This window comes from Chiloscyllium plagiosum, chromosome 5 (genome assembly GCF_004010195.1).
Source record: "Chiloscyllium plagiosum isolate BGI_BamShark_2017 chromosome 5, ASM401019v2, whole genome shotgun sequence".
In the NCBI taxonomy this organism is placed as follows: domain Eukaryota; kingdom Metazoa; phylum Chordata; class Chondrichthyes; order Orectolobiformes; family Hemiscylliidae; genus Chiloscyllium; species Chiloscyllium plagiosum.
The window spans coordinates 26850283-26862973 of record NC_057714.1 but is presented as its reverse complement, the minus strand read 5'-3'; the positions used below and the strand labels follow the sequence as shown (position 1 = coordinate 26862973).

Below are 12691 nucleotides of genomic sequence, written 5' to 3'. Positions count from 1 at the left end.
CCAATATAGGAAAGCATACTAAAGCCTTATTCACTATCCTATCTATCTGTGATTCCACTCTCTGGGAACTATGAACCTGCACTCCATGCTCTCTTTGTTCAGCAACACTCCCCAGGACATTAATATAAAGTGTGTAAGTCCTGTCCTGATGTGCTTTTCCAAACTTCAGCACCTCACATTGATCTAATTTAAACTCCATCTGCCACTTCTTGGCCCATTGGCCTATCTGATCAAGATCCCATTGTACTTTGAGTTAACATTTTCATTGTTCAGCACACCTCCAATTTTGGAGTCATCTGTAAACTTACTAACTAAATATCATATGTTCTCATTCAATTCATTTATATAAATGACAAAAAGCAGTGGACTCAGCACCAATCCTTGTGGTACACCACTGGTCATAGGCTTCTAGTCTGAAAAGCAACCCACCATTACCACCCTCTATCTTCTCCTTTGAGCCAGTACTGTATCCAAATGGCTAGTTCTCCCTGTATTCCATGTGATCTAATCTTGCTAACTGGCCTACGACGAGGAACCTTGTTGAATGCCTTACTGCAGTCCATATAGATCACATCCACTGCTCTGCCCTCATCAATCCTCTTTGCTACTTCTTCAAAAAACACAAACAAGTCAGTGAGACATGATTCCCTATGCACAAAGCCATGCTGACTATCCCTAATCAGTTCTTGCCTTTCCAAATACATGTAAATCCTGTCCCTCAGGATTCTCTCCAACAACTTTCCCACACTGATATCAGGCTCACCAATCTAAGTTCCCTGGCTTTTCCTTGCCACATTTCTCAGATAGTGGCACCACATTATCCAACCTCCAGTTTTCTGGTACCTCATCTGTGGTTATCGATGATACAAATATCTCTGCAAGGGGACCATCAATCACTTCCTTAGCTTTTCACGGAGTTCTAGGGTATATCTGCTCAGGTCCTGGGGATTTATCCATTTTTATGCATTTTAAACTGTCCAACATCTCCTCTTCTGTAACATAAACATTTTTCAAGATGTTACTATTTATTTCCTCATGTTCTATATCTTCCATATCCTTTTCCACAGTAAACATTGATGCAAAGTACTCTTTTAGTATCTCCCCCATCCTCTGCGGTTCCACACATACATGGCCTTGCTGATCTTTAAGGGGCCCTATTCTCTCCCTAGTTACCCTGTTGTTCTTAATGTATTTATAAAATCCCTTTGGATTTTTCTTAACCCTATTCCCAAAGCTATTTCATGTCCCCTTGATGTCCTCCAGATTTCCCTCTTAAGTATACTCCTATTGTCTGTATACTCTTCTAAGGATTCACTCGATCTCTGCTGTCTATACCTGACATATGCTTCCTTCTTTTTTTGACCAAAACTTCAATTTCTCTAGTCATCCAGTAATCCCTACAACTACCAGCCTTACCGTTCACCCTAACAGGAACATACTGTCTCTGGACTCTTGTTACCTCATTTTCCAGCTGTCCCTTTACCTGTGAACATCCAGTCCCTATCAACTTTTAAAAGTTCTTGCCTAATACCGTCAAAATTTAATTTGACCGGGTAAAGTACAATAAATATTATTCTCTTTTCAGTTCAAAGCTCAAGAAAAGCTGTCTGAATCTTTTATAGTCACAGTATTTAAACAATTAATCACTTACTGAATTGTTAGCCATATCCTTTAAGAGAAATCTGCAGTGAAACATAGATTGGAAAAGAGGGTAACCAATCTGTTCTCAGCTGACCATAACAGCTCCAAGTGGAAGGATGTGAGTTGTACACTCCTCCAAAGTACAGCAATTCTAATCTTGATTCAGTGGTGAACAGCTGCTTAGCTGACGTGGCAAAGGTCACCAGATGTTATCTGGAAGGATCCAGTCATAAAGAAATTCAAGGCAGAGGTGACTCGAACTAATAGAAATGAGGTTTTCTTGTAGAAAGTGGGCTGCAGATCTTCAGCCCGCTGTTGATAAATCTCTCAAGTTGTCTTGAGAGGAAGCATCGCCTTCTGTTTAAGTAAAACAGTCTTGTTCATTCAACATTGCTGAGTGGGTACAAAATTACATGAAACTGAAAGCTTGTATGAAGCCAGATACTGAGAACTTCAAAACTAGCCTCTTCCATTAATTCATTTTTCCCTTCTCTGTAGCATAAGAATATAAAGATTTCAATTGGAAAGTTCTGCCACTAGAGCTAAGTTCAAATAAAAGCAAACATCCTGACTGAACCTCTTAAAGTACTTAAAAATGGATAGATTTACAGGCACAGTGTACTACCTTCAATAGCAGCACACAGAAAGCTTCTTCAATGTGGTAACTGCCCCAGATCAATCTTCCTCCAGTCCTTTTTATCATTACTTACTAGTAATATTTATTTGGGGCGTACGTTAGACAAAATGGATCAGAGAATTTTGCCATGCCCTTTGACCCTGTTTACATCTGTAGCAGCAGAGTTGGATTAGCAATGACTTGATCCTTGGCACCAGGAACTTGTGGGGCACCTTTGCAAACCCTTTTGCTTTCCCTTTTTCCATTGAACTATTAAAATGACATTTGATAGATTCCAGTGAGGAGATAAGGACTTCGGGAGCAGAAGTGTGCAAAGAATAATTGGCAGTGAAAATAATAAATGCCTACGACATGAATGTTAAAAGTGCAGTTCTTCTTTGGATACTTTCGCCACAGATAGTAAATGGAACAGGCATGAAAGGCTTCACAACATTGAATATAGAAGGAACAAATGAATTTGGCTGGAAGCTTTACTCTCTCTGCATTGACTTTTCCAAAGCTAAGTTGGAATTCCTGTTTGCTATGAATATGGGATTTCAAAATGAGCTTTCAGCAAACTAAAATTCAAGCCATTGTTATCTTTAACATGTTAGCTTGCTGCTGGATTCCTTACTTGAAAACAGACTGCTTGTTTTGTTTTGAAATTGACTATAATGTACTGTTGCTTGTGCCTTGTTTTCTATGGCATAAGCAAAGTGTGACAATCTGATTACTTGTTTCAAAAAATAATTTGAAAACAGTTTTGCATGAAGGTTTTCCACTGGCCTGATACCAAACTTAAGGAGAGGTTTGGGCTCTCCAAAAAGTACAAATTATTGCTATGGCTTCAAAATGCAATACTAGGACTGATTGAGGTAGCACATAACCTCCTGTATCGGAAAAATAAACAGCTAAATAGATTGGCACCATAACATTCCTTGAAAATAACTTCCAAAGAATACATAATTAATAATTCCATGCACAGGTTAAACCCTTTCATATGCTATTGTAGCCTCTAAGTGATTGATTTGTTTTCCTTTTGTTCAGTAGGTCAAAGATGTTTGCACTTGCAGATATGAATGAGAATTAATTGCAGAATTTAGGCAGGCAGCAACGATCATTCTCAATAAAATTAGACAAATGTCTGCATTATAAATTCTTTAAAGGTTGAGATAATTGTGTTATTTATTGAATATAACCCAGGAAAACTATCAAATAATGGCCTCTTGCTATTCTGGAGAATAACAGTATTTCTATCGAAGTATGTTGCTGACAGTTATTTGGAAGGAAAGACTACCACAGGCTTTCCGGTTGCAATTAGCCCACACCTACACATCTGACCCACTTAAAAAAAGTCTTCAAATTACTGCTAATCGTACAATTAGTTTCCATTTTTTTGAGGATAATCAAAGCCTATGTACTAGTGTGTTGCTTATTTCAGAAATTGGGGCCAAAGAAAACAATGTACAAAGGGACATATTTTGGAAGAGAAAAGTATCAAATGTTTATGAACTTACATTCCCAGCACATGAATAAGTACTTGTGAGAAAGCATAGAATATCTGCACAGAGGTCCTTGGGTGTTTTCTTTTACAACTAGAAACTATTTAAATAGCCAGAATTTTTTAAAAAAGTCAAACCTATTGTAAAGTGACATACTGATATCTTGGACTGAAATTCTCCCATATATTAGTCAGTGGGAAATTGATCAAAGAGATTAGTTAGACTAATTATGAAATTCATCACTTTACAAATGCACCTCCGTTAATGCATGAACAATTGTTTTGAAAATGGAATTGCAACAGGGAAAAAAACACCGACATGATTGAAAGTTTCTCGTGGAGCATTGACATGTGAGAAAATTGTACCTCATTTCCTAGCAGGGCATAAAAGCAGGCCTCTGATGCATCACAGATGGCAGTCAGATTGTGCCCACCTTCAAGAGCTAAAATCACACGTCCCTTTGCCAAGCTCATTAGCTCCTTAGTCAAGTACTGAAAACCTAAGACAGAGAAAAGAATAAATTGCAACAGTTTAATGCAAGTTCGATGTTAATTTATCATAGTATTCAAATAACAATTTACTGTATAGGCAGTTCTTCTTCACCTAGTAGACAAGTTATTATGTTCATAATACTTATTGCTTTGTTGCAAAAGAGATACTGTTCTGATTTCAAAAATATTATTTTTCCAGTGTTTCCTTGTGCTCAATGTTACAAATACTACAGGCTCTAAGAAAATGCTTTCATGTTCCTTTCTCCCTCATGAAGAATTATGCGGATTCTGTTGATTACATCCCTCTGAAGGCACAGCTGAGATCAAGAATTCACCATGGGGTTGGTCAACTTCCTTTATACTTTATGTAACTAAGACCATAAATCTGAGATTTTTAAACCTGGCATAAACCTTCAATAAGATTATCCAGGATGATGCATTTGAGTTCCAATGTTCTTTGCTATAGATGTCACAAATTTTCAATATAACACCATAATTCTACATTGTGACTTTTAAACTTCTAATTGGTTACTCACATTGAAAATCAACAGGTCAATAAGCGTTGAAGTATTTTTATCATTTTCATTTTGAACTAAATTTAATCTGAAATCAAACTTCATTTGTGACATGTAAAATTCAGGGGATTAGCTCTCATACTAATTCTACACATATACAAACAGAAGCCAAATGTTGAAGAACTTAGTTAACCTTGAGTGGTAAACTGAAGCAAAAGCTGCATATATTTTGAACTATTATAAAGTACTGTTTGTTTTCTTATTTTTCTTTTCAATATGTTATTTAACATAATATGGTGATATGCAGAAGTGGATTAAGGAAATCCAATATTCAAATTTTCAAGACTCATATATCAGGATCAGTGTAGACCATCATTTTAAAGCTTAACTTTAAGGGCAACATGAATAAACAATATACTATCTAAAACAGAAGTCCTTAACATAGAAGTCCATATTTTTACTACTGTCTTTTGCTTTATTTGTGTTCAAATAGGTCATCTTTCATTCCGATGTCTCCATCTCACCTAATAACATTCCTCTTATAACATTGAGTCAGAAAGCACCACTGGGAGGTGGGCTATCTGAGTTTTCTTTGTAATGTGAAACCAGCCTGTTTCCTGCAGTCAAACTGTTTAAGACTGCAGCTGATAATCCTGGGCTCTAATTGTACTCTCTGTCTCATGCTACAAAGCAAAGTAACAACGATGGTAATAACATGTAACAGAAAGACTAATGAGTGAGTAGACTGGGAATTTCGACAGTTTTGACTGAGTGGTTATGATGCAGCCATAAATTTAAGTATTGGCCTGGATTTGTGATAGCAATAATACTGAAATGTGGAATGCTCACCATTATTTGGCAAAACTGACAGCCAAGTCAGGTATTTTCACATGCATATTTAAATGCAGAAATTCACAAGTTTCTGATGGAGGTACCATGCTCCTCCTGAAGATGTACTGTTGTAACTTTATAGATGGTATTACATGTAAATCAATAATTTGTCATGAAGTTTAATTACCTACCATTCTTCCTGTAAAGAACAATTACAAAGTTAAATAAAAACTGAAGGAACTGCAGATGCTGTAAATCAGAAAGAAAACGGAAATTGCTGAAAAAACTCAGCAGGTCTGGCAGCATCTGTGGAGAGAAATCAGTGTTAACATTTCTGGTCGAGTGATCCTTCCACAGAAATCAATTAAAAGGTTAAGCATGTTCAATCAAAGAATTTGTACACCTCAACCAGATCCTTCCTCAGCTTTCTCTGATGAGAAAACAACTCCAACTTAGTCCCTGTTCATAACTGAATTACTCCAGCCCTTCTGCACCCTCTCTACTGGAATCACATCCATACTATGATGTGGCAACTAGAATTGTCACTACTCCAGCTGTGACCTAACTAACATGATATACAGCTCTATCATAATCTCCTTGCTCTTGTATTCAATGCTTTGACTGATGAAGGCAAGAATCCCACATGCCTTCTGAACCAGCTTCTCTACCTGTCCTACTGCTCTCAAGAATCTATGGACATGCACACCAAGTCTTCTCTAAACCTTGGTACTTTCTAGAGTCCTACTTTTCCATGTGCACTCCCTTGCCTTCTTAGTACTCCCAAAATGCTTCACCTCACATTTTTCAGGATAACATTCCATTTGCCATTGTTCAATCCATCAGACCAGTCATTCTATATCGGCCAGTAGTCTAAGGCTTTCCTCCTTGTTAATTATCATACCTCCTACATTCAGATCTAGAGCCATTGGGAAGTTAATTTCTTGATCAAACGACCTTGATTTTCTTGAGATGTGTCAATATTATCAGTTACCTACTGGAATATACAATGACTATTTGGATATCTGATGACAATGAGAGATAAATCATATAGCTAACCTATCTTTGTGCATGTATACTAAGGACACAGGTTCTGGCAGAAGATCACCAGTAACTTCTCTCTCTCCATCTAAATCGGCATCTTCTTTGATAAATTTGATCATGTCTAATTTGGAAATGAATGCACAGACCATGTTGCTCCTTTAGTTTCAAGTATGCAAAATGAGTATATTCAGTATATTTCACTTGTCACTTTTACTAATTTTCTTTTGGTGGGGTGTGGGGAAAGTGTGATCCCTTGATTTGCACTCATTTGTGTTTGATTGAGGAATTGAATGGAGAGCAGGAGGGTGACCACTGAGTATCAGCCCCTGCCCTTGCTTCTTATTCTCTTTCTGTTCTCTTCTCTTGACCCCTAACCTCAGAAACACCTCCACACAATGATTGCTTTTCCAGTGAGTTCTCCTTTGGGTTTCTGAGAGGGAAGGGTGGTGTTTGGCCTGCAGCAGCCGAATCCAGCCCCTGTTCTGGATGTGCCGGCTAATCAGAAGATGGAAGCTCTTGGTGACCAAATCTTCCTGCTCCTGGCTCTGTTTTATCTGAAGGAAGCCACTAACAAACAATCACTTGCCTGATTGTCAGGAGGTCTATTACGATTCCCATTCTTGTTGACCACAAGCTTCCCTCCAATAAACATAGCTGCTTTTAGACTTAGTTCAAAAATGGGACAGGACGGGCTTTTTACTGGTCGGTTTCCAAGGACCTGGAATAACATTGGATGTCTGATCAGGTCTTCTAGATAGTGTGTGAAATCAGTGGTTCTACTGAGAGGGGTGTACAAAATCCATAAAATTCCCACAGCATGGAACAGGCCATTTGGCATTACAAGTCCACACCAACCCTCTGAAGAACATCCCACCCCAACCCAACCCCTTACCTTATCCCTGTTTCCCTGCATTTCCATGGCCAATGCACCTAACCTACACATCCCTGAACACTACAGGTAATTTAACATGGCCAATCTACCTAACCTTGGACTGCAGTAGGAAACCGGAGCACCTGGAGGAAAGCGCTGACACAGGGAGAATGTGCAACCTCCACACAGACAGTCACCCGAGGCTGGAATCGAACTTGAGTCCCTGGTGCTGTAAAGCAGCCATGTTAACAACTGAGTCACTATACTGTCCATTTTCTACAACTGCTCAGAATATAAAAATAAGTTGTTTTAAAAAATTCCAACTAAAGTTCATAGATATGTCAGATTTCACAAATTCATATTGTTATTAATACATACCGTGACTTGTTTCGATGAATGCTGATTATGTTACTCACTTGTATTAAAGAGAAAGCCACTTGGTATTTAAAGGAGGCCAAAGGTGTCACAGTCTCAGTTTGGAGAGCCAGCAATATCTCCACATGTTTTCTAATACAGAGGAATTTCCGTAAAAGAGGGAATCAGCCTTCAGACAGTGGCTGACCTTCCCTGGGATCAAGAACCTCGAGAGCAGAAGTCTTGTGTGGAGACACAGGCAGCTAATCTGAGGGCCAGCAGCCTGGTTGAAGTGGGAAAAAGTGCCTGCTGCTGGTACATCATCCAGCTAAGGCCTAATCCCCTCCCTGGATCCCTGCTTACAGGTGAGGAATGGCAGGTGAGAAGTTGTTATGCTGTGGAGGCCATGTGATGGGGTTGGGGGTGGGGAAGGGCAGTGTGGTCCATGTTCCTGATGATCATATGTTAATCAGCTATCGGATGGTTTTGAATGAGGGGCTACCCCACCAAACACACGTCTCTCTCTCTCTCTTTCTCTGTCTCTCTCTCTCTCTCTCTCACACTCACTCATTCATTTGGCGGTGAAGTCAACGACATCCATGAGCTTTACCATGTTGATGGGGAGGCAGCAAGGAGTCACAGATCCCAATATCCTCCTGCTTGATTAAATGCCCCTCTCTCCCCACCAAACAATTCATGGGGATGGCATGAAATAGTTCTAGTCAGCTCTGACACAGGACTCCCAACAACACAGCCTGATTATGGAAATACATTATAAAGGGGAAAGGTGCTAAAGAGTTTATAATGGAATTTCTACATTCACATCACAGCAGGACTGTACTGATATCACACTTCTTTTAACCATGGTAAAACTTCTGTCCTCTATACATCACGAACATTAAATGTGTGAAGCCATGAAATAAGAGAGCATCGACCTCGATCTGGGATGCAGGAAGTCATGCATTATGTTTGCGATTCCAGAAGGCTGGTATCCCTGTTGTATATTAAGTTCAAAGAGGACTCAGATATCCTGCCAAGTTTGACATCAGGCTGCAATAAACAGACAGCCAGGAATAATTTACCTTTTGTTTCTTTAATGTCAAAGTCAACCCTGCATGTGCCTTGGACAACTACAAACCACAGGCCCCAAATGAAGAAACTGAATGTTTCCTTTGATCACTCAGCATTGCATAAATTGTCATATTTTCTGTAATTAGACACATTTCATTTTCAGTTTTCAAATGAGCAGAATACCAGCTCAATTTTTGTTCGTTCCTGATAAGACCATTTTCCTGAATCAAAATCAGATTATTCTGTATTTTCTGTGAAGTACAGCAGGATCTGAGTCTCATTTAAACCAAACTAATGATTAAATCAAATCCAGTTTTTTAGATGTTCATTCGAAATTGAACCAAAATGAAATTTCCCTTCCCGCCCCAGTAAAAATGTCAGGTTGTAGCAGTGCTGTTGTGTTCACTTTTAGATTTTGCATGAAATTATATTTTGCTAAGAAAACACAGATTTGCTGCCTCTGAGTTATAGAGATCATGATTACAAATTGCTGATTGTGAGCTGTTGGGTCATTTCAAACAAAGGTTGCCCTTGTGTGTATAAGTTTTGTTCAGATTTCAGTTGAGATATGTTAATACTGGGGAGAAGAGCAATTTTCATTTGGGGTAGTCCGTATCAGCCTCATGGATTTTCTGTGTCCAACTATACCGTGGTCGAACTGAGTAAGATTGCCAATTTAAAGGATGAAGATCTATTTTGTTTTACCAGTGGCATTGTATGATTCAGCTGCAGAGAAAATGGATAGCCAACAATGTGTGTCAGTGCAGCTAATATGCAGTTGTGCTAGTTTTTCACATGTGTGTGTGCTGTGGGTGCACGAGCTGCACACTGCTCAATGACACAAGCCTTGATGACAACATTTTTTTGGGGACATGTTCTTGCTGAGTCAGGAATCACAATCGATTATATACTTACAGTGATGTATACCTTTAAAATGTGGAGCAAAGCAGATTTCTGCAACTGGAAGTTTCAATCTCCTCTGGTACTGCATCCTTCAGTGCATTGTGGCTGTAACTACTTCACATGGATTACAGTAGTTCCAGAAGGTGGCTCATCACCAACTTTCTCAAGGGTAATTAGGACTGGCCAACAAATGCTGATTTGATAGTAATGGTACATTTCTCAAATGAATAATATAAAAAAACAAAATAATTCATAATTTAAAATTTTAGTTGCGAAAATATATTGAGTTGTAATATATTTTTCATTGATTTGTAAATGCGGGTTTGCTATTTTGTTGTTTTATAACAACTTTTGTCGATTAATATTTTCTGCTGTACAAACAGAAAAAGATGAGTTCGCAAAGCTCATGAGCATTAATAATATTTGACATATTTTGTTCTGGTATTGTTCAATATATTTCCCTAACTTTAATTAAGCTGATATAGAATTCTAGTATTCTCCTGAGGTCTGATCCTTAACTTAAAACCTTAAAATTTGTTATTCCCCATTCCCTCAATGGTAAATAAAACCAGATAATATCATTATGACACCTCAGGCTCCCTGGAGCTTGGACCAGCCCAATCTCTAGACACTAGTAGAGTGTGAAAGCCTGAGGGTTAGCAGACCAAAGAACAGATGGTTTCTAATCACCACATGCAGCTAAAACACACAGAGACAGGCATCAGAGTATCCTCAAAATCAACAGGACCTTCCCTAGCTCTAAATCCCAGCAGTGGAATGAGTTGCTTGGTAATCTCTTGAGTTTTATTTATTATCCATCTCCTTTCCCTTCAAGTTTAAGCTTGAAATGTTTTGGAGAAAAAACTGTGCTGTTGAGATTAAGTATCGTAAACATCAATTCTTATACCTTTAACTTTGTAAATAAATGACTAATCTTGTCACAGATCTCAGCAACAAATCTATATGCAGCTCCCATAAAGCATCTGGCACCTTAAATTATTGGTATCTTTGAATATAAAAACCCAATAGAAAACTTTCATCTTGTGAACTATGGAGGTACTTTTTGATCAACAATATAAAATGTGACAGAAGTGTTCCCATCCGGCAAGGTTCGCCATGGAAACCTTGCTCTCTCCATCTACAAAACAAAATACTGCAGATGCCAGAAATCTGAAACAAACACAGAAAATGCTGGAGAAATTTAGCAGGTCTGGCAGCATCTGAAGGTCAGTCATACCATATCTAAAACGTTAACTATTTCTCTCTCCACAGATGCTGCCAGATCAGTTGAGTTTATTTAGCATCCTCAGTGTTTGTAACTACAATGTTAACATGGAATGTTGTGCCAAATATTTTTGCAAAGATAACACCATTTATTTTAGCATCATGAAATAGTCTACACATTTTGTAACTTAACCTAATCATCCAACAGGTTACTTGTCATGTGTCCTCTGGAGGGTTGACCAATCCTTTGGAAATAATGTCCAAATATTTTGTGTCAAAGCCAATGAAATGGCGACATGAATTTATAGGAAACAGATCTGATAGGAAGAAAATTCAAACACCACAGTACTCAGATATCATGAATTGGTGTCATACACATAAAAAAAAACACACAGATGAAAAAAATTGGACCTCACACAAAAAGTCACATTCCTCATTCATAAAAAGTTAGACCTTTGATGTGCACTAAAGCCAGACCATCAAACAAAAAATAAAAATGCTATGCACGGAAGGACCTCAAAACAAAAAAACCTAAAATTTCTCCTCTCCCTATCTATGCCAATCCTTTTCTTTCTTTCACCTCGAGCCTCAGTCATCCATCTTACTCTCAGCCTGGCCTCCAACCTTCTCATTGCTGTCTTTCCTTTTTACCTAAAATTTGAAAATCAATAAAATTTTGGGTCAGCTTTTTAATTCATTGGAACATAGCTTGGTTTAGTCTTCAAACTGAGCTATTCATTCAGGTCCACTCTTCTTATATTTGCATAGGTTTATGGGTAGAGGAACTGTTCAAGTGATGCCAGCACCCTTCAGAAAGAAAGTTGCCAAGCAACTGACAGCCTGACAAGGAGCCTGCCCCTTCCATGATGCACTGTGGACAGACTGAATAAGTGCAGAGTAAGACTTCCAGCCCTGGGTGAAAGTCCTGCCTTTCGGAGCTGTCAGCCAATCTGATTGACTGACATCTCCAACAGTCCCAGTAGCACCAAGAGTTCAGAACAGGGCACTGCAGGAACTGCACACTGTTCCAGGATTGCTTCCATAGATCACAGACTCATTCATTTCAAGGTCATTGGACAGGAAGGATTAGGACATCTTCTGGGGCATGTGGGGAATGGGGGAATGATTTTAAAGTTCAAGTAGGGAGGAAGGAAGGGGGACGACTATCTGCCTGGCGGATGCCACTGATTTGCAAAGTGCACCTGAAGACGCGATCACTTTTTCTTGCTGCCCTTTCAAAAACTTTCAAAATAAAAAAAAAACGCACAGATCACATCTACAGTGTTATTGAGTGGGCAGTGTAATATTCAGGTCAGTTGAGCTTTAAACCGGTTCAACTGACCCTTAATTATTTTAAATACTATTGACAGGGTGTTGATTTTTGACACTGTCCACTCCCTGGCCATCTTCATCCAATCAGGGACAGCTCAAGGATGGGTGGACAGTTGTGTTGTGCGCCCATTCTATTTTACATGGCTCCAGTGAAAACATATTCTGGATTAGTGGTGCTAGAAGAGCCCAGCAGTTCAGGCAGCATCTGAGAAGCAGTAAAATCGACGTTTCGGGCAAAAGCCCTTCATCAGGAATACAGGCAGAGAGCCTGAATGGTGGAGAGATAAGTGAGAGGAGGG

The 12691-nt window shown here is 38.8% G+C and overlaps 1 protein-coding gene across 9 annotated transcripts in view; it reads right to left on the bottom strand.

Moving 5' to 3' along the window:
• Window positions 1-12691, bottom strand: part of LOC122549771 (histone deacetylase 9-like) — a 789364-nt gene that overhangs the window by 39633 nt on the left and 737040 nt on the right. For all 9 annotated transcript variants that reach the window (XM_043689769.1, XM_043689771.1, XM_043689766.1 and 6 more), the window contains one exon: window positions 4125-4258. In XM_043689769.1, the coding sequence (XP_043545704.1) occupies window positions 4125-4258 (134 nt within the window). The remainder of the gene's footprint in view (window positions 1-4124; window positions 4259-12691) is intronic.